This window comes from Erigeron canadensis, chromosome 2, assembly GCF_010389155.1.
Source record: "Erigeron canadensis isolate Cc75 chromosome 2, C_canadensis_v1, whole genome shotgun sequence".
In the NCBI taxonomy this organism is placed as follows: Eukaryota; Viridiplantae; Streptophyta; class Magnoliopsida; order Asterales; family Asteraceae; genus Erigeron; species Erigeron canadensis.
In genome coordinates this window covers 22,939,218-22,962,701 of record NC_057762.1, presented here as the reverse complement: position 1 = coordinate 22,962,701, position 23,484 = coordinate 22,939,218, and the positions used below count along the sequence as shown (strand labels likewise).

General features: G+C 32.4%; 1 protein-coding gene across 1 annotated transcript; it reads left to right on the top strand.

Annotated features, from left to right (window-relative positions):
* Window positions 1–12,598: 12,598 nt before the first annotated feature.
* Window positions 12,599–22,570, top strand: LOC122586708 (glucose-6-phosphate isomerase 1, chloroplastic). The gene is made up of 14 exons (XM_043758695.1): window positions 12,599–13,258; window positions 14,462–14,584; window positions 15,101–15,199; window positions 15,626–15,709; window positions 16,355–16,498; window positions 16,577–16,642; window positions 16,762–16,830; window positions 16,941–17,048; window positions 17,603–17,655; window positions 17,732–17,870; window positions 20,057–20,213; window positions 20,930–21,008; window positions 21,570–21,636; window positions 22,198–22,570. Exons 1-14 carry the CDS (start codon window positions 12,713–12,715, stop codon window positions 22,327–22,329), a joined length of 1,866 nt encoding a protein of 621 aa, XP_043614630.1. The 5' UTR covers window positions 12,599–12,712; the 3' UTR covers window positions 22,330–22,570.
* Window positions 22,571–23,484: the final 914 nt, after the last annotated feature.

Here is a 23,484-nt window from a genome sequence, read left to right as displayed (position 1 = left end):
TCTTTTCTTTACTGGTTAATTTGGTAATTTGAAAAGACTATCATATACTTCTACCTTTGTATATAATCATATTATTGTAGCTATGTTCTTTTGCTATATAATTAAATTTTTAAGATTGCAAATAGTTTCACAAATATAACGACTGTTTAAATTCATATGTATCAAATCGATTGCTAATATATTTTATATTGTAGTTTATTATTACATATGTATTTTATAGAATCATTAACGTGTGTTAAATAAAAATAAAAAAAACCTTCATTTTTCACATGAAGAGTTATTTGTTTTTGAGTGGTTAACTAGTAAATTATGTGTTCTGCTTGTATCAACATTGTTCGACAATATCCATCAAGCTAATAATCATTCTCATCAAGATTTATTGTTCTATAATATTAGTTATATTAATTCATGTGTGTTTATTTAATATAGTTAATCATGTCGAATCTTGCAAAGCTTGAGTTTGTGGCATTAGATATCACTGGAAAAATTTATTTGTCATGGGTATTGGATGCCGAAATCCATTTGGATGTTAATAATCTTGGGGATACAATTAAGGAAGGAAACACTACTAGTGCCCAAGATAAAGCAAAGGCGATGATATTTTTACGCCATCATATCCATGAGTCATTGAAAAATAAATATCTCATTGTGAAAGACCCACTTGTCCTATAGACCAATTTGAAGTCGAGGTATGATCACCAAAAATCGGTGATATTGCCAAATGCTCGTCATGAATGGCACAGTTTAAGATTGCAAGACTTTAAGTCTATAAGTGAGTATAACTCGGCCATGTTTAGAATCACATTACAAATAACTTTATGAGGTGTTGATATTACTGATGAGGATATGTTGGAAAAAACATTTTCCACCTTTCATGCCTCAAACATTGTCTTGCAACAACAATATCGTGAAAAAGACTTTACCAAATATAGTGAATTAATATCATGTTTACTTGTGGCCGAGCAAAATAATGAACGCTTAATGAAAAACCACAAGGCCCGTCTGGTTAGTGCAGCCACATTCCCTGAAGCGAATGTGGCAACATATAATGGCCAAAGTGGAAGTCAAGGACATGGTCGTGGCCATTCTCGTGGTCGTGGTCATGGTCGTGGTTGTGGTCGTGGACGTGGGCGTGGATATGCTCGAGGAAATTATCAAGGTATTCAATTCAAAAACAAGAGAACCCACCAAAAGTTGCATGATAGTGAAAAGAAAACCAATGATGACAAAGAAAAACCCATCAAATAGATGCTATCGATGTGGAGGCAACAACCAATGGGCTCATACATGTCGCACACCCAAACACTTGGTGGAACTTTATAAACAATCAATCAAAGACAAAGGAAAAGGAATAGAGTCAAATTTCACATACGAAGATGGAAGTGTTGATGCTACCAAAGAAAATACTAATGCAACTAATCTGGATTATAATGATTTCCTTATCGAGCAAGGTAATTTGGATTTTGGTGATGTCATGGCCAATACAACCCATTTGGAAGCTTCCAACTTTTCCCTTAATACGGATGATTAGAATTTATGCTATGTTATTTTATTTTATGTTTTGTTAAGACATTCTCGTTTGAGATTTGTCATGTCTTGTCTTGAAAACTTGGAACATATTATGAATAGTTTTGTTTGAATCTTATTATATCTTTTATTTGTGGAACTTTATTTTCTTTTGAAGCATATGGAGTATTTAGCTAATGGAGAAGATAAATGTCTTATTGACAGTGCTTCTACACATATAATTCTAAAGAAAAAGAGATATTTTTCTAATGTATCTTTGAAAAAGGCAAATGTTGGTACTATATCTAGAAAATCCAAATTAATTGAAGGTTTTGGAGAAGCTTATATTGTTCTACAAAATGGAAGTCCGCTTAAAGTTAACAATGCATTATTTTCTCCATTATCTCAAAGAAACCTAATAAGCTTTAAAGATATTCGTCAAAATGGATATCATCTTGAGACTACTTGTGAAAATGATGATGAGTACCTTCAAATTACAAATATGATTTCGGGTAAAAAACATGTGTTAAAAAAATTACCCGCACTTGCCTCGGGTTTGTATTGTACTACAAATAATGTAGTTGAATCAAACACGGTCATAAACCAGAAGTTTATGGACCAAGAAAACTTTATCATTTGGCATGAGCAGCTAGGCCATCCTGGATCAGTAATGATGCGAAAAGTTATTGAAAATTCATGTGGACATTCTTTGAAGAACCAGAAGATTTTTCAGTCCAAAGACATTACATGTGTTGCATGCTCACAGGGGAAGTTAATTACTCGACCAGATGTATCTAATTGATGCATTTAGATCTTTTATGGTCCAAATTGATGCATCAACCAGATGGTCACATGTATGCTTACTATCAAGCCGTAATATGTCATTTGCACGACTACTTGCTCAGTTAATAAAGTTGAGAGCACAATTTCCGGATTACCCGATAAAGAAAATTCGGTTGGAAAATGCTGGTGAATTTACATCCCAATCATTTAATCATTATTGCATGTCTATTGGGATAAGTGTAGAGCATCCTGTACCTCATGTACATACACAAAATGGACTCGCTGAATCACTTATCAAGCGAATCCAAATGGTTGCAAGGCCAATGATTATGAAATTAAAACTACCAGTAACTGCTTGGGGACATGCAGTTTTACATGCAGCAGCATTAATTCGCATCAGGCCAACAAGTTATCATACCTCCTCCCCGTTAAAGTTGGTTGGTCAGGAACCAGATATTTCCCATCTAAGGATCTTTGGTTGTACTGTATATGTTCCTATCGCTCCACCACAACGCACAAAGATGGGACCTCAAAGAAGGTTAGGGATATATGTTGGGTATGAATCACGATCAATCATTAAGTACTTAGAGCCATCAACAGGTGATTTGTTTACGGCTCGATTCGCTGATTGTCCATTTCTTGAATCAATTTTCCCAACATTAGGGGGAGATGAAAAGCAGCTGAAAAATAACAATATAACTTGGAATGAATTATCGTTATCTCATCTTGATCCTCGAAGTAAACAGTGTGAACTAGAAGTTCAAAGGATAATTCATTTACAAGGATTAGCAAATCAATTACCAGACGCATTCACTGACCCAAAGAGAGTGACCAAGTCACATACACCAGCTGCTAATGCTCCAATGAAAATAATTGTTCCAGAAGGCAACCGCGTGTTGGTAATGAGTTAAAACCACGTCTCAAACGTGGTAGACCAATCGGTTCCAAAGATAAATATCCTCGAAAGAAAAAAGGAGCAAGTAATGTAGATGATCAAGTCGATGTAATGTTGACACCGGAAAAAGAGTCTCTTGAAGAGACTCTAGACATGATGGTTCCAGAGGAACCTCAGGTACCTGAATATGAAGAGATCTCAATAAATTATATCATGTCTAGGAAGGTATGGAACCGAAATGAAATCGACGTCGATGATAGTTTTTCGTATGATGTAGCGCTAGAAGTAATGGAAAACAATGAGGATCAAGAACCAAAATCTGTTGATGAATGTAAACAAAAAAATGATTGGCCAAAATGGAAAGACGCAATCAAGGCAGAATTAGATTCCCTAAATAAACGAGAAGTTCTTGGACCGGTGGTCCATACATCTCAAGGTGTAAATCCTGTCGGCTATAAATGGGTCTTTGTACGAAAGCGTAATGAGAAAAATGAAATTGTCTGATACAAGGCAAGATTGGTAGCACAAGGATTCTCGCGCAAAGACCTGGATTGATTATGAGGAGACATATTCTCCAGTGGTGGATGCGATAACTTTTCGTTATCTTATTAGTCTGGTAATACAATAGGGGATTGGTCAGCGTCTGATGGATGTTGTAACAGCCTGTCTCTATGGCTCACTTGATACCGATATTTACATGAAACTCACGGAAGGGTTCAAATTGCCAAATTCATGTAAATCAAGTTCTCGAGAACAACTTTCAATTAAATTAAATAAATCATTATATGGGTTGAAACAATCTGGGCGTATGTGGTATAATCGCTTTAGTGAGTATTCAATAAAAGAAGGTTACAAAAATGATTCAGTATGCCCATGTATCTTCATGAAAAGGTCAAATTCAGAATACGTGATATTTGCTGTATATGTTGATGACTTGAACATAATTGGAACTCCGGGGGAGCTTCAAAGGGCGGTTGAATATTTAAAAAGGGAATTTGAAATGAAAGACCTAGGAAAGACGAAATTTTGTCTCGGGTTACAGATTGAACATCTCAAGGGTGGAATCCTTGTGCATCAAGAAACATATATAGAGAAAGCACTCAAAAGATTTTACATGGAAAAATCACATCCCTTGAGTACCCCAATGGTTGTAAGGTCGCTTGATGTTGTGAAAGACCAATTCTGATCCCCGAGCGATGAGGAGGAAATTCTTGGTCCAGAAATACCGTATTTAAGTGCAATTGGTGCACTAATATTTCTTGCTAGCCATACGCGACCAGATATATCATTTTCGGTAAACTTATGGCAAGATATAGTTCATGCCCAACAAGGAGGCATTGGACTGGGGTAAAACAAATTTTCCGATATCTTCAAGGTACAAAAGATATGGGTTTGTATTTTACAAACCAATCGTAAACAAGTTTGGTTGGTTATGCAGATGCAGGGTATTTTTCTGATCCTCACACTGGACGATCTCAAATTGGATATTTATTCACAAGTGGAGGTACCGCAATTTCATGGCATTCCGTAAAGCAAACAATCACAGCCACATCACCAAACCATGCAAAATTATTGGCGATTCATGAAGCTAGTCGAGCATGTGTTTGGTTAAGGGCTGTAATACAACACATTCGTGAGTCTTGTGGCATATCTTCGAGAGATGAAGGGCCGCCAATTTTACACGAAGATAACGCAACATGCATTGCACAACTGAAGGAAGGGTACATCAAAGGTGATCGAACAAAGCACATTTCACCAAAGTTCTTCTTCACACATGATTTGCAAAAGAATGGAGATATTACCGTCTAACAAATCTGTTCCAAAGAAAATTTGGCAGACTTGTTTACCAAATCACTTCCGACCTCTACATTCAAGAAGTTGGTGCATGGGATTGGGATGCGTCGACTCAAGGAGCTTATCTGATTATCACCAGGGGGAGAAAATACGCGTTGTACTCTTTTTCCCTTAGCAAGGTTTTGTCCCACTGGGTTTTCCTTGCAAGGTTTTTAACGAGACAGCATCATGCGTATGAAATGGATAGTCATGGGGAAGTGTTTTAAATGTAATTTATATAAATGTATATTTATATTGTGACTATCCATGTAAATAAAATATAATCTCATTTATGATTATAAGGTTCCTAGAGCACTATAAATAGTGGCATTGGATTAGAGATATCTTAATAATATAAGAACTCTTTTACTCTCTCTACTTTCTCATGTCTTTGTAATCTTTGTTAGTCATTCTTATCTCATATTTTGAATTTGATCCTTGATTTTAATCCAAAGATTAAAATTTTTCAAACTTAGACTAGAGAACTTAAGAATCCTCCCCCAAATTCTATAAGATCCATAAAAGTTTTATAGATTTGTTATTGGTGAAGAAAATTTATCTTGAAGCCAATCACATATTTAATTCTTTAGAAGAAAAACCACAATCACTACATATTTAATTCTTTAGAAGAAAAACCACAATCACTGAAAGTAGCAATATGAGAATGAGAACATGACAAAAGACGCATTGTATTGCTTTTCACTTGTTGTAGCCTTCACATTAGGAGTTTAAAAGTAGAGGAGAATTTGTTTGAAAAGTTGAAGATAAGGACTTTATGAATCAAGGAATAATGTTATTTATTTAAAACATGGTCATTTGACCTTCCTTTAGTTGGTGGATCCTATAGTGCTTGAAATTATATCATTCTCAAATGTGTCGCACTCAAAAATCTAGATATTTCTTTTACAAATTATTTAGTAAAAAAAAGGTGCACATTGATACGATTTTGGTTTGAGGTAGACCTTTTGTTTTTGCCAAGCAGCCTATTTGTTTTAGCTAAAGTCCATATCTTTCTTTTGGTATCTTGTATTGTATATCTAACTAGTATTAATATCGGTACGTGATGCACGGTTGACTCATACTAATATTTATATATATATTTCATATTTCATATTTTTATATTAAAGTTTGTAAAAATCCATTTGATGTATAAATCATGAAATGCATATCTAAAAAATATTATAACACATAGCCAGGAAGAATAGAACACCAAAAACATCGACCTAAATCTAACCGATCTGGTTACATGTTTTTAGCCAAATTTAACATATAACCAAAAAAATCATAAGGTAAAAAAACGTTTAAAATATGAAAAACTAACATTCTTGTTGTGAAATAGTAATACTTTAAACCTCTAAAACAATTACCTTAGAATATAATAATAATAATAATAATAATAATAATAACCAAGAAAAAAAATCAAAAGAAAAGATTAGAAAAAATACCAATAATGTGATTCACAATAGATGTAAAAATAATGTAACGGTGGAATGAGATTTGTTAAAGATCTAAGAACTCTAAATCAAAAAAATCAAAAAAATAAAATTTTTTTGAAAAGATTAGACTAAATACCAGTGACATGATTCACAAATAGATGTAGATCTAAAAACTCTAGATCACAATTAGTGATCTGTAACTTGTTTTTCTTCTCTATATTGAACCTTAAATCACAATTAGTGATATGTTACTTGTTTTTCTTCTATTCTGGTCTATTACTCATATATTATATATATATATGGCCATCATAGCTAAGTGAAAAAAATATTTTAAATTTTTGATCTTGGCCATTGAAAATCATAAGCTTTTAAATCTTGACCTTTGAAATTCAAAGTCAACTTTGTAAAATCTAAAAGTCAAAAGATAATAAACATGGTAACTATTTAATTGCATATTAATAATACTAATGTTAATTATTCTTAGAAGTTTTGAATTAGTGTACCAAAAAAGAAACAGGACAATGATCAGTAACAACATACTCATCAATCACAATTTCATAATTAATTACATTATCCTTAACAATTTATATGACTTTTGAGTTTATATCATTAAAAAAAACATAACACTTCTCATTTCAAAGTATCCCCATAAATATTTATAATAATAAAACATCAACCGAAATAACATTGAAACTAATAAGTATTGCAAATAAATTTTTCAGAGATGGTTAGGTGTATATATATTCAAAACACACACCCTACTGTTATTTGTATATATACTATGTAATAATTCACTTGTAATAACATGAGATAATCTTTAAAATATTACAAACTTAAAAAATAATAATATGCAATTAAAATAATTAATCTTTGTAAACAAATTAGAAGCAATTTAAAAGATCAAAACATAATTTGTCAAGCCCAAAATTAAAAATATAAGATGGGTCCAAAATAAAATGAAGTTAGCCCATTAAGAAAATAGAAATGGGCCCAAACAAATAAAATGGCCCGTTACTATTTTTTACACGCATTTTCGTACCTTTGTTTTTAATATATATATTAATAACATAAAAATATGGGGTTTGCTAATTACAGTCCTTAGGGCTGTGTTTAAGGTGCATAAATTGTTAGTACATTTACCATGAAAGTTAGGGGGCGAGCTTTTAATATGGAAGATACAAGTCTTTTTATGCACGTTAAATACAACCCTTAGGGCTGTATGTATTTAGCATTTCCCTAAAAAAAATATTAATACTTACTCTCTATTTTTTACCTTTTAAAATAAACTAAAAAAGTAAACCTCAGCATAAAAATAAAAGTCATTGATAGACTAATATTGGAAAGTTAATGAATATACAACTCTTTTAGGTTTATATATTGAATAATTTTATTTATTTAGTTTTTTAATCACAATATTAATTTAGTACCAGTAGACGTATTTAACTAACATAACTATGTTGTAAACTGTAATTAATTAAACGTATGGTATTTACAATTGAAATTTTTTTTATAAAAAGTGACCGGTATTTAAGGTATTTAATGTACTTTTATTAAATTTAGAACCATAATAATATTAAAAAAACATGCCTTTTAATTTTAATACCATTTGGAACTTCAACATAACCTTATTTCTCTATTAATTGGTAATTCCATCTGAAATGAAATACGGGTAAAAGTAAGGATGTTCAATTAATAAACAATAACTTACTTCAATTTAGAGTTGGTCAATTCTACAACGTGAAATGTGAAACCAAAATCAATATCGAAAATCAAGAATCAAAATTGGAAATTATAGATATTATAGATACAATATATAAATACGATGTGAAAATATAAACAAGAATCATATCCCCACAATGCGTAACATGGTTAATAATTTATCAAAAGATTTAAATTTTTAGTTAAATCAAATTTAAAAATGATGCTTATAAATTTTACGTATGAAATCGGGTGAGGGTGACGATGGTCCACTTCACCAAAGATCGACTTTAAAATTTCCAATGCACAGATAAATAACTTTATATAGAACAAAAGCTAAAATAAATATGTTTATAATTATTTACATAATTATAACAGGTTTAGGTTAACTGATTTGGATTAACGAGTTGAAAATAACCAACCTGAACCTGACTTGATATCAAAATCGACTTGAAAATCTCAACCTGCTGTCAAACCGAACCCGGCCACCAACACAAAAAATCGGGTTTGCAATGGGTTAGTGGGTTAATTTCATATCACATGGATTGGTGGGTTGACATGTTAAATGGGTTAGTGAGTTGACCTCAAGTAATATAGATTGGTGGGTTGATGGGTTGAATTGAAATCAAAATGAGTTGTGGGTTTTGGATCAAGTAAGTTGATGGATTGACCTATTAAAAAACATTATATAAAGTAAATTAGATTTAGGTTAACGAATTGAGTTATTAAACCAAATGGTCAACTCAACCCTGACCCACAAAAAGTCAAGTTGGCGGGTTACTAGGTCGAGATTCACAACCCTAACCCAGTTTTCTGAGTCGGTTTTAAATCAAATTTCGGGTAAAGTCGAGTGTTGGCAATCTTAATATATATCAAACCGACTCTATATATCTTATATCAAAAGTTGTGCAAATTTAAGACTTTATTTAACATTATACTTGATTTCATAATAAATTTTATTTCTGAATAAAATGCTTATAATTTTACTTGGTAACCCGGTCACCGACCGGGTATTGATCTAGTTATACGTTATTTAGGAATCCTAAGACAAATATTGACGTGCAATAACATGTATGCGATAACATGTATGCTGACCAATCTGAAAACGCTGACATTGTTTTTATTAACGATTTATGTATGAGAAAATAAGTAAGAAAACGGATTTGATGAGATTTTTTATTCTATATATCCAAAGCATTAGTAAACGTCAAGAACTTAGGAATCCTTAATGAGATACAATATTTTAGTTTAAATAATAAATTGATCAACTTGTATATATTCTAGTTAAATATGGATAGATAAGATTAAAATAAAAAAAAATCAATAAATATGTATTTTTTTTTAATAAATATGATTAAAAAGACACTTGTCACTTTAATATAACGCCACATGTCGATTAAAGGATGCTACAATCATGTTTTAGTTTATTAGTATCTAATATCTAATACTATCTTATAAAGCATTTTGCTCTTTTTTAAAATCTCAAAAGATAATTTGAACTACCGAAATTATCCCTCTTCATTATTCACTAATTTAAACAAATCTACCTAATATACATATGATAACTTTAAATATCAACCATTCATTTTTTCCCCTCTCCTCAAATCTCAACCACTCATTTTTTTTTCTCCTTTATAAATCATTTTATTTCTCTAATTCATTCAAAATCTTTTATCTCAAAAACCGTATATCGATAAATTATAAAAATTGTATGGGTGTTCTTAAAATTTCATGCTCTTTCATTAGAGATGTCATTTGATACACTTTCAACGAACTTTGAAATCCGAGGACAGAGCCCGTACGGCTAAGGCAATTGGTTATTATACTCTATGACTTGACCTATCACCCAGTGGAGGAGGGAATAGGGGGACTGGGGGTGCCCAGCCCCTCTAATAGCTCAATAGCAGTAGATTATAATTAGCCCATGACCACAATTTTGGGTCTAGCCCCCTCCAATGGACATTCACATCACAGCATCACCTCATACGAATATCTTTTGACTCCTTTTCAAATATAAACACAATTTTCTTTCTCTATTTTTATCTGTTTCCTTTAATTGATTGTATGTATTTTTTTCACCATATCATAGTGTTTTCATAAATACTAATTATATTAGAAACATACTTACACAAGAAGTGTCAAACTTCGAATGCACAAGATAGTTTTTGTATATAAATCAATTTTTTTTTATCTATATTGTATTAAATATAATTTTCTTGACTTTTTTTTTAACTAATTTAGTTACCCAACATGTTCCCACATGAAAAAATGGATCAATATCTAGGATATTCACAATTTTTAATAAGAACTTGCGTATAAATCTGGTACGTATCTTGTAAGTTTTTGCTACCTATGTTGTAAAATTTTGACCATATCGTTTTTATCGTATTGTTTGAACTATATCGTAATAATACTTACTTATATTGTTTGAACTATATCTCATTTTATTATGTAAACCCTCGCCAATCTGAAATCCTGAGTTTGCCTCTGTTATCACCCCCACCATATCACTGTCGCAACGTGCGAACACTATCTCTCGTATACTAATAATGTGGTATACTGGTATGAAATGTCATGGAATCCTCCTTTGAGACTTGAGTGTCTTTGTTGTAACTTTTTTGTGCGTCATGCCTTAATGAGGCACATGAGTCCTTATCAAGTATATATTGATTACTTAGCAGAAAAAGAAACTGCATAGCACTACCAACGTAACTGTCAGCAGATATAGAGGTTTTAGGGCCGAAAATTCGTCTGAAAAACGACTTTGGTTAATAGTAGTATATAAATGCTATAATTCTGCTTATGAAATAAATATTGTTGATATAAGTTTTTGGTCCGACTTGAAGAAATTGCTAGCTATTTTAATGTGGATATCCATCTTAATATCTTCAAAAGAAGTTTTAGGTTTAAATCCCATCCGAGAACATATTAAGGGTTGTCACAAATAAAGATTTCAAAATAACCACGGGATACTCTAGTTATCTATAATACCTTATAAAGCAAACTAGATTCCTCCCTTAACTTAATTAAGAACCTGATAAGACAAAAATGCCCTTAAATAATCTTCCTTGCTAAGCACTCTCTCACGTGATATACCAACTATGCCCTTCAACCATTTTCGTCTCTAGCGAAGTAAAACCCTATCAACGCCACCACCAGATTGTCTTCCCCACCACCGCCGCATTGCGCGGGTACCATGCTCGTATATTAATTACGCATATTTAAGTTAGAAAACTCACCATGATAAAATGAACAAGGAAATCTTACCCATTACATTTATTAATAGATAAAAAAAAGTGGTTATCAAATATTATGTTAAAAGATTAGAGAATTACGAGTCTAAAGTTTAAACTTTGACTATCGAGAAAAAAATTTTTACAATTCTTTTGTGATAACATTCTTTGTAAAACTTTTTAAGTTTTATCTAATGTATATAAGTCCTTATCTAATTCGAGTTTATGTGACAATAAATCCGAACACCTTACGTTACTTGGTCAAATCAAATGCATACACCATGAAAAAAAAAATCTATAAACATAAGTAAAGGAAGTCGCACTTTGCTTCAAAATAGTCTTTAAATAGACATGTTCCATGGTCTCTAGACATGACCCAAGTAACATCCTAGCCCATCCATATTCTCAAAAGGTCACACAACTCCGACTCCAAGTCACATAAGTCAAGGCGGAGTCATTCATGTTTGCATTAACTTGGGCATAAGTTTCGAATATCCCAAGGGCCTTCTCCATCCTTTCGTTATTCTCAAAGGGCCATACATCAAAATAATTAAAAATCCCCTCAACCAATCAATACACATCACCCACATTATACAGGTAGCCAAAAAAGACAAAAACCAACAAAACAATTACCAGTACTTGTAAAAAAAAAAAACATAAATCAAATTAAAATATAAAAATAGATAGATTGATTATTGATACATAAAATAAGATGATTTTTTAAGTTTTGGGTTATGAATGTAAGTAAAATACTCTCTAGATAAAAGTTTTATTAAAAACGATGGCATTTTTTTTAAAAAAAATTTGTTTTAAAGAAAATCTTACGGGTTTAATTAAGATGCATGCATTAAATAATTATATATTTATTATAAAATTTAGCAGTGGATTTTTGTTATTAAAAGGTAAAAACTTTTTTTATTGTGAAAGATTAACTAGCAATTTTCTTTCTATTAATTGAAAATTTATATATAAATTCTAAATTTATATAAAAGAAGAGAATATGAATCTGTTAAGGTATTTAATTTGGGTAAAAAAATCTTTAATATACATTTTTTTTAAACCTTAAAAATCATATGATAATTATTTATTCAAAATATTAAAATATTGATACGTGAACATGAATCCCATAATCAGTTTTTTTTTTTTTATATAAATACTACTAGTTAAACTAAACTACTAAGAAAAAAGTTAATTAAAAATATGAACATCAAGAAGCAGCCTCATTTCATTTCAATGGCAACAACTATTTTCTCTCTCTAAAAAAACCACACACACTACACAGACTGAAAACAACCTTGGTCTCATCGAATCATCATCAAAACAGAAACATGGCTGCATCAATTTCGGGATTATGTTCTCAAAACTTAATCCCAAAACCACACTTCCAATCATCATCATCATCAACATCATCAAAACAGTTTGTCGAAACCTTAAAAGTCAACAACAACAAACTCAACTACAATCTATTCACAACACATTCAGTGGCGCGTGATGCACCAACAAGTCTATCATCACCGGCTATCACCGGTGAAAAATCGACAAAAAAACATCAGTTAGAAACAGACCCAAAAGCATTATGGGAAAGATACACAGAATGGTTGTATCAACATAAAGAATTGGGATTGTATTTGGATGTGAGTCGAATCGGGTTTAGTGATGAGTTTGTTAAGGAAATGGAGCCTAAATTTGTGAAAGCTTTTAAAGATATGGAGGAATTGGAAAAAGGGGCGATTTCGAATCCGGATGAAGGAAGAATGGTGGGACATTATTGGCTTAGGAATCCTAAATTGTCTCCTAATAGTTTTTTAAGGTTGCAGATTGAGAATACCCTTGAAGCCATTTATTCGTTTTCGGACGATATCATTGCTGGCAAGGTTCGGTTTTCTTTTTTTGTTTATATATCTAATTCCGTAATTCGGGTCGGTTTTTATTGATGTTGTTGACTTGTTTTTGTTTGAGTAGTGACTGAGGATTGACTTTTGATAGAATTTGTGTTGATATTAGTACTACAGTAATTTTAAGTTAACTGATTCGACATTGTTGAAGTAGTGGTTGTAAATCATTTATCCCTGAAATCGGTGCTCGCCTTTCTATTTTAGTTTATTTCCAAAGTAACATATTTGTTTTATAAGATTTACAATCTTTGGCTTATATGTGCAAAAAGCAAAGGGGTATATATACTATCTTGGTCTTATACACTGGAATTATCATATATATATATATATATATCTAAAACTGTGCGTCTTCTGTCTAATGTATACTCATTTTGAGACGGAGAGTATATAAAGTAAAATCCAAAACGTAGTTTTGAGTTTTGACGGACTATATATGGTCCGACAAGCCTTTTTGTAGGGTGAAAAGTAATATTTATGGATTCAGGTTTATTAACGATAAATGGAACAGTGTTTGAGGTATATGTAAACCGAAACCACATTTCTGGAAGTCTTGGAAGTTTTCTTTTTTCATTGTCATTGAGCTCTTATATAGTAGGGAAAAGGTTATTAAACTTGACATTGAAGTGCTATCCCATGGTTATTGAAATTGCTGAAGTTCAAAGGGACATTATATATTTTTAGAGTGAACAAGAATGTTGCTTTTTTCAGATGTTACGGAAATCTTTATAGTCCATATAGTTCCTACGTTTTGGCCATGGTGAATCATTTTTTACGTTCAAATTGTAGATGTATTTTGTTGACCTTAGTGATTAAATGTATAAACCTTAAAGGCCAAAATGTAACATAGTGAATTTAGTATTAAGAGCAAACAGTGGTATAGAGCCAAATACTATGTATAATTATGTAAGTTGTCACACTTTGACTAATGACTAATTGACTATACATATTAAACAAAGTACTAGCAGGTGTAATATTTTTTTTAAATGTATTTGAACTTAAGACAGAAAAATTAACTATATGTTAATATCAGGTATAGCATCCATATATAAAAAAGGTCTCTGTTTATATTGAAATTGTGTAAGTTAATTATAAATTTGAAATATATGTGTGTCATTAACTTCAGAGAATTTAAAACATAAAAGTGTGCATTTTCCGTATAATTTTTAAGCTTTATGATTTCAGATAAAGCCGCCTTCTTCTCCAAATGACCGATTCACACAAATACTCTCAGTCGGGATTGGAGGCTCAGCTCTTGGACCACAGTTTGTTGCAGAGGCTTTAGCACCCGATAATCCTCCTCTCAAGGTAATGCATTTTGTGATCCGTCACCATTCATCAGTTAGTGATTTTCAGCCATTAAACCTATTGAGGCAATTTCAGCTAGGATAAAGAAACATCATGTAACCGTTCTTTGAACAAATTATGTTTAACGATTCAATTTTGTTTATTTAGATTAGCGAGTCAGGTAATTTTTTTCTTTTGGCTGAAGAAATCAACATTAAATAAAAGGTTGCAATAAATGTCGGGATGACAACTATTTTGACAAGCCCTATACTGAAGTATTTTTATTTGCCAATAAGTAATATTTTTAGAATTACCTAACGATAGTCCTTAATTGTCAAATTGGCAACCTGCTGGTTTACATCAATATTTTCGGTAAATAGCTCTATACTTTCGTGATAATTGTTGAAGCAAGTTACCCATTATGTGACAGCCTATTTGAGGGTGGTATATTTATCGTGTCTTTCATATTAATCTTTTCGTTTTTCTTCTGTCCGTTGTTGCTAAGAATGTAAACATTTGATTCTTACTGATTATCAGATAAGGTTCATCGACAATACAGACCCAGCAGGAATTGACCACCAAATCGCTCAACTCGGCCCGGAGTTAGCATCTACTCTTGTAATAGTAGTTTCAAAGGTCTGCACAGAAATGATAATTTTATTTTCTTGTGTTTGTTTTTTTTTTTTTCCCGCTGCTCTTAAAGTAGAGATCGCAATTTCAACCAGTGCACTTATAAATAGGTTGATTTGAGTTATATATTATCTCTCGTAATGGGTCAATAGTGCCCCAAATTGTTAGTAATGCAAAAAACTTAAAGAACCCCCTCAATCACTTTGTTCAAAATATCGAGATAATATGAATTGTGTGATCATATCTGAGACACTAATTACTTTTCAAACATAATTTTGGGTAAGAAGTGCTCGGGGTGAACAGAAGTACAGAACACAACCAAATCCATATTTACTTGTACAGAAAAGTACCCTTTTTCACCCATTACCCAGCCTATCAATTTTGCCACCTATACATGCAAACCCCTGCTTACTTTTGATATTTTTGACTCAGAGTGGAGGCACTCCAGAGACCAGGAACGGTTTGTTGGAAGTACAGAAGGCATTTCGTGACGCTGGACTGAACTTTGCAAAACAGGTTTTGATCTCAGGTTCTTCTTTTTGCTTTTATTATATTTTCTCGCCCATCGGAACATGGACCTACATTTAGAGGTTAGATGGACTAAGTTTGGTGGGAAAATGCAAATAGTTCATAAGTGTTGTTACAGTAGTGGCTTAGTGGGATGCTGGCTTTAATGCATCACACATGCATGGAAGCATATGCATTATGCATATTATATATATATAGGGGTTGGGTATTGTAAAACAAGTATTAAAGTAAAACAAATAGGATAAGATCTTGACCCTTAGATCATGGTTAAATTGATGCACGACGATTCACAAAGCAATTGATGCATGATGATTTTCATGATGCACGGTGATTTTCAGTGAAGAGAAACCTATTGTTTTATTTGTTTTACATTATTACTTGTGTTATTTTACCTAAAACCTATATATATATATATATATATATCCATCACTGTATGTTATCATTTTATTAGTCTTACTCTTATAGTCAATGGTCAAGAAATGAATTCAACATTTTGGGCCGTTTTTGTGTTCCTTTCTTGGTGACTTAACTAAAGAGTTATCTATTTTTATTTTTTTGGCAAACTATTTGTAGACTTGTAGTGGTTGGTTTCAATTTATTCTCATTATTGCTTATGTACATACTCATATGCAGGGTGTTGCGATTACACAAGAGAATTCACTACTAGACAACACTGCAAGGATCGAAGGGTGGTTAGCTAGATTTCCAATGTTCGATTGGGTTGGTGGAAGAACTTCTGAAATGTCTGCTGTCGGTCTACTAGCTGCAGCACTTCAGGTTCTCATATCTTTTGAAATTTTAACTGAATTATTACTTCACTGCAGCAAGACAAATGTTGAGAGATGTTTATTTTAGGGTATCGACATCAAAGAAATGCTGACAGGTGCATCACTAATGGATGAGGCGAACAGGACTCCTGTGGTCAGTAATAATTTCTGTAAATTTTGTCAAGATAGAATTATGAGTTTCCTTTCATCCATTTTTAATATTTATATGTAGATCCACGTAAACTGTAGGCTGACGAGTTTTGTTAATGTTAGGTCAAGAACAACCCTGCAGCATTGCTGGCGTTATGCTGGTATTGGGCTTCTGATGGTGTAGGATCAAAGGTAATTAGGCGTCAATAATAGTGAATCAGTTTTTCATTTTTGGATCTGCATTGAACTTTTAAGCTATTACCTTTATTGCAAAATTGATGATTTCTTATCGGTTTCAACAGGATATGGTGGTACTTCCTTACAAGGACAGTCTTTTGTTATTTAGCAGATACTTGCAACAGTTGGTCATGGAGTCTCTTGGGAAGGAGTTTGACCTTGATGGCAATAGGGTATGCTTCATTATCTTTATAAAACTAGTTTGATTCGCTTTATGCCTAATATAATCCTGACTTCTATGTCACTGCTTATAAAACGTATTTTGAGAGTCTGAAATTTCTATAGAAAAGTTTTCTTTACACCAACAAATTTTAAGTTCATGCGAACTTTAAAATAAATGTTACTTAAAAGAGGAAAATGGTTCATGAAGTTGTCAACAGAGAGTATTATTGGCATCCAACATTTTATATAAGTTGGTATTGAAAAACTCAGTCATGTTTTTAAGTTGCCAGAAAAATTAGTCTCATTTTAAAATCACATCGCCTATCGTCATTTTACAAAGAATTCATAAAACAGCTTCGTTTTTAAGTTTTTCGTGGGGAAAAAAGTGCTCAAAGATATTAAAAACTTAAATGCTTAATTCAAGAAGCTTGTCATCATAAAGATTTGTGACAAACATTTTAATAGGAAGTCTTAGTGATGTTAAAAAGCTAAAATATTGGTAAATGCAACTCCATAATCGGAACTTGTTTAGAAGTACTTATGGTTTCATTCCCTGGTTATATAGGTAAATCAAGGACTTACCGTCTACGGAAATAAAGGGAGTACGGATCAGCATGCGTAAGTATTCAGAGTCCATGGTCATCCAGCATTTTATGAGTGATGGTGGTCAAGTTTAATTTGTATTCTGCAACAGGTACATTCAGCAACTAAGAGAAGGTGTACACAATTTCTTTGCAACATTCATTGAAGTACTACGTGATCGACCCCCTGGTCATGATTGGGAGCTTGAACCAGGGGTCACTTGCGGTGACTACTTGTTTGGAATGTTACAGGTCTATTACGTTACCAATCTATTTATTAAAATCTCCTTTTTTTCATTCTTTATAGTTTATTTGTGATTGAAGATTTTTTATGAAAATTGGCCCGTGGAATAGAGAATGGTGGAAATTGATACTCCCCGGTCCATGAAGTTGAGATAGTTCCTCATATAGGCTCTCCGGTGCTAGATTTATGTACTGGTCGTTGCCATTAATATGAAAGTGTTGGCTGGTGATTTGGGTATACAGTATCACACTTTTTTTATTCTAACAGAGTTGATGTTACATCCCATATTTAACACAAAAGTACCAAAGTTTCTTAGATACAAAGACAATAGTAATCGGTATAAAAAATATATTCCATAATAGTTTAAAATATCGAGAATTAGTTACTCCGACTTAGAAAACACATATTTGTCATAACCATATTATTTAGAAACAAACAAGTACACTTCATATCATTTGTATGAAAGAGGGGAGGTGTAACTTGTTTCATGCAATAGCATGGTCATGAACAAGGTCCGCCATTACATTTGTATCAGCTTTACTTTTCGTTGGACCTCCTTTTTTGTTCACTTGGCGTATGCTTTATTCTTAGCAAGTAACACGGGTTATAAATTTAAACACCATAAATAAAGCATTTAACCTTGTAGTATCACAACAAATTCATATTATTGAAAGCATACTATGTGAAGTTAGTAAACAATAAATATCATTGCATGAAGTAGTCGCCAAGGCATTACTTTCACAACTCTAGTTCTAGAGGAATACAAGAATAATAGGTGCAAACTTTGAATGTAGCATTGCATGAATTATATTATAATATTTTTTATTTTTTATTTTTGGTGCAAAATCCTGTATAGTCACCTGAGGACTTTGCCTAAGCTACACAACGTAACATGTACCAAGCAACTTATTGGCAGTGTTTTCAAACCGGCCGGTCCGACCGATTGGACCGCGATCGGACCGGAATTTTTTAGATTTCCGGTTGGAAAGCTCCCGGTTGAATAGCTGTTAGAGAACCGCCCTGAACCGTATAAACCGGGCGGTCTGATCGGAACCGTTCCGCTAATCGAACCGTTTTGAGTCGGTCAACGAACGTCAAGCGACCAATTTTTGTTTTTCGTCTAATTTTTAGAGGGTAAAAATCAAAAAAAGGGACACACAACTTGAATCTAATCGAAAACATAGCCGGAAAACTTCCGTCGCCGTCGTGGTAGATCTGGACGGAGTTCCGATCATTGTGGTGTATTTTGAAGGTAGTGCTTATCTGGGATGCAAGAACGAAGTAATGGAGCTGTGGTCATCATGGTGACTAGATTTATGGGGTGGTAGATACGAAAAATGGAGGAAGTCAGAAAGATGGAGATGTAAGAATAAAAGAGATGGCGATGAGAGTGTATAAGGTAGAGAGAAGATAGGAAAACATGTGGTAGACTATTTTGCTCAATACATTTCTTTAATTATTCTCTGCCTTATTATTTTAAATTTAATATTCTATTTCTATGTACTATAAATGTCTAACTAACTAGTTACTCTATTTCATTAGTAAATATATATTTCGTATAATATTATTATTATTAAATTTAATATCTACATATATTTTTATTACCTGTATTCATTAACCAATATATATAAAGAGGTTGGTTATTTTAAAACAAGTATTAAAGTAAAACAAATAAAACATAAAATTGATGCACGAAGATTCACGAAACACAAGTATATAATTGATGCACGATAATTTTCATGATTTACAGTGATTTCCAGTTAATAAAAATCTATTGTTTTTATTTGTTTTACTTTAATACTTGTATTATTTTTACCTAGAATCTATATATAGAATATATTTATATGTATATTATATACATATATATAATATCCGGTCTGACCGCGGTTCAATCGATCCGACCGGTCAGACCAGTAAAATATTGTGTAACCAGTTCAGTGTCCGGTCCGGGTTTCAAAACATTGCTTATTGGGTTCATCAGTATAGGCACAGCATCATTCCAGTTGACTACTGTTGGATTCGATTATATCAAGATCAGTTGTTCTTAATTTGAATACTCAAAAATGTAATATCATATTGGCTTGATTGTTTGCACCAGCTAACCAAACTCAAAGTTTACACAAAGTTAACCCAACTGCTATTCTTTTTCATGCTAAATATACCACTCAACCAAAGTGTCTGATTTGTTTTGCAGGGAACAAGGTCAGCACTCTATGCAAATGGGAGGGAGTCTGTTACAGTGACCGTGCAAGAAGTGACACCTCGGTCAGTTGGGGCTCTAATTGCTCTTTATGAACGAGCAGTTGGTATTTATGCATCACTTGTGAATGTCAACGCTTACCATCAACCTGGTATGTATAATGTATTCTTTTATTTGAATTTAGTTTTCCGTTAGTGATACTTTGAAGAAAGTTTAGCAATTGGATATGGCAAGTTGGGTTATTTTTGGAAAATTCCTTGTACATATGGCTCTGTAGTGATAAAGGTACGAGAAAAACTCTTTTGCAGAAAGTTACATTTAAAGTCCCCATGTGACTAATGGGTGTTTCATAGTTGTATTTGTAATATGAAAGTGATTATGTCATGGTAAATAAACAATGTCAGAAGGTTAAATGTGTTAAAAAGGACTGTAATAGATAGGGTTAAGTTGTTTTATCAGCTAATCAGATCTTTTAGCTGATTGAAAAATCCTGATTATTTGAGACACACAGTTACATTTATTGTGAAAAGAATGGAGACTTTTTGATGTGTGAAAAAGAAGGGGTATGGCAATCTATTTTATTCCAGCTCGTATAAAGCTGATTAAACCTTATAAATACAAAGCAGAATCAGAACATGTCTATCCAAATATTAAGACTGATGGATTAACATGATATGTAACTTATATCTTGTTAATTTTTGAAGATGAACATATATAATCTTTTCGGAATATGTAGGAAAAGTGCAATAAATGTGGAGTATTGTGTGTCAAGTATGTAACGGCAGACATGTTACTTATGACTATGATATGTCCAAGTTTGACCATATACAAGTTTAACACTCACAAATGCTTTTAATTCTACATCAGGAGTTGAAGCTGGAAAGAAAGCAGCAGGAGAAGTCTTAGCTCTACAGAAACGGGTTCTTTCCGTTCTCAATGAAGCCAGGTATGCTATTGCATATTTGCATATGGTTGATTTATTATTATTATTATTATTATTATTATTATTATTATTATTATTATTATTATTATTATTATTATTATTATTATTTCCATTTTTCAAATTTGGGAGTCTCAGGTTTTAAATTACTATTGGGATTTGGGAATTGTGTAAATAAATTGGAGCTACTTCTGCATTCGATTTTGCAAAATACTATTTTGGTCATATGCCAAGAATCTGAAGTATTATGTAGCATCAATATTTATATGTTTGTTGGTCTTGTTTATCGTTTATCATTAAACATGTTGGTAAGTTGATTTAACAAATGGACTTTGCACATGCTTGATGGTGCACATTGTATACCACAAGATTTGACCTGCTTGTAAAATGTCTAACTACCCTCAGTGACTACAAAATTAGGATTTTTTTGATGCTTTCTGAGTTTCTGTTAATGATGACAAGAAGGCCAATTCGTAACTTCTGTTTTTTAAGTAATTGAACCAAGATATATTGTGAATCCAATTTATTACCCATCAACTTACTGGCAGTGTTTCTATGATTTGCCAGTTGTAAGGACCCTGTGGAACCATTGTCGATCGAAGATGTAGCGGAGCGTTGCCATGCGCCTGACGATGTATGTACTTTTATCCTATTTATCCTTGGTGATCTCATGAATACATGAGAATGAGATCAGGGGTAGAAAAATAAGCTGATCATGCAGATGGGGTAACTGGTCAAAATGAGCTCATAAACGGGTTATGTTCCAAGTATGGCCAAAATCGTCCCATTAACACTTTCTTGTCCATCTTTCTATAATGAAACAAAATACTAGATGCCTTAAATTTTTTCAACATAAAAAATCTTTTTCACAATTAGTAATATATCTTTGGATAAAGTCAAACTAATTTTGGAGGTTGTATGCATTAATGCAGAGGTTGAGGAATTTTATCCCATTCACTTATTTGGAGCCGTTCTGATTTTATTTAATGTTTTATATTTGGACCATTTGCAATAAAACGCCACCCACTAAGTGACCCGAAATTACCACTACTACACGAGAAGAAACGACTATGGGTCACATTTACTAGAAATCAGGATAAGGCCAATGAAATGTAAAACAAAGGGAAGTTATTGGAACATATGTAACCAATCATTTTTGTTCGCTTTTTAACATCTTTTATTTCATTTTTGATAGATTGAAATGATCTACAAGATTATTGCACACATGGCTGCCAATGATCGAGCTATTATTGCTGAAGGTGATTGTGGTTCACCTCGAAGCGTCAAAGTTTTCCTTGGGGAGTGTAATGTTGAGGCGATGTACTGATAAACGTGTTCTTGGGTGCATGTGTAACGGCCAATATGACATACTTCTTCATTTCCCTCCTTTAGTTAAATTCAAAGATATAATTGTTACCTTAATAAAAGAAAAAAATGTTCTTTCAAATATGAGGAATAACACAACTATATTTTTCGCTTGTTATTAGGATTTGATAACCTGTTTGACTCGTGTGTCTTGTTTGTTTTAATGGAAAAACGGGGAGAAGTAAATTGCTATTTTGATTTAATGATTTCTGTTCAACAGATCGGAAAATGAAGAAGTTGCAGACACTGGATTTTGTGCAAACATAGATTTTTTGGCCGAATCTTTAGAGTTTGTAAAATGTGAGACTGAGTGGTGTTTCGTGTATAGTTAAATAACATTAGTGTGTAAATTGTTAAAAAGGCGATGTTTCATGCATGGAAAAGAAAAAAAATAATGTACACATCATCACCCTTTAGAGATAGTTTACTCTTGTGTTCTATGCCTTATCATGTAGTTGATGTCGTCTTTTTCGGACGTAAAATTAAATCTTAAAAACTTTAGTTATTAGCTGATTCTATTCAATTGATCTTACTTTTGCTATTTTCATTTCAATGATTGCAAAAGTAACCATTTACAATGTTAAATTGTGATTTTGGTGAAAAATGATAACTAGTGAAAATCATCTTTTAGGTATGCACATGGTACGACGCTCATTCTTTTCGCATGGCTAACCAACTAACCAAGTGCCATTTGTAACATAAAAACCAAGGCACATTGTGAATTGCAACATTGAATGGCAAGTATCATTTCTAACTTCAAATTTGAAAACAAAGAAAGTTAAATTGTTACGAATGGCACGTTATCCATGGTGTTTGATTTTTGTTATATATAAGTTGATTTTGCTATATATAGTAACATGTTTAGTGATCAACTTATACATAATGAAGATCAAACACTGGGAATATATAAATCCAATTCTTTTAGTGAATATATCGTTTCTAGAGATGCTTGTTTGTAAAAGGAATATGTACTAGATGAGATTAAATCCATCAAAACAACCTAAAGACTTGTTTTGTATATTCTTGTTGGGGTTATGTGGATACCAATTTAGTACATGGAATTAAAAGGTTTCATCAATCTACCCTTTATATAAAATAAGATGGTTTTACCTGATTG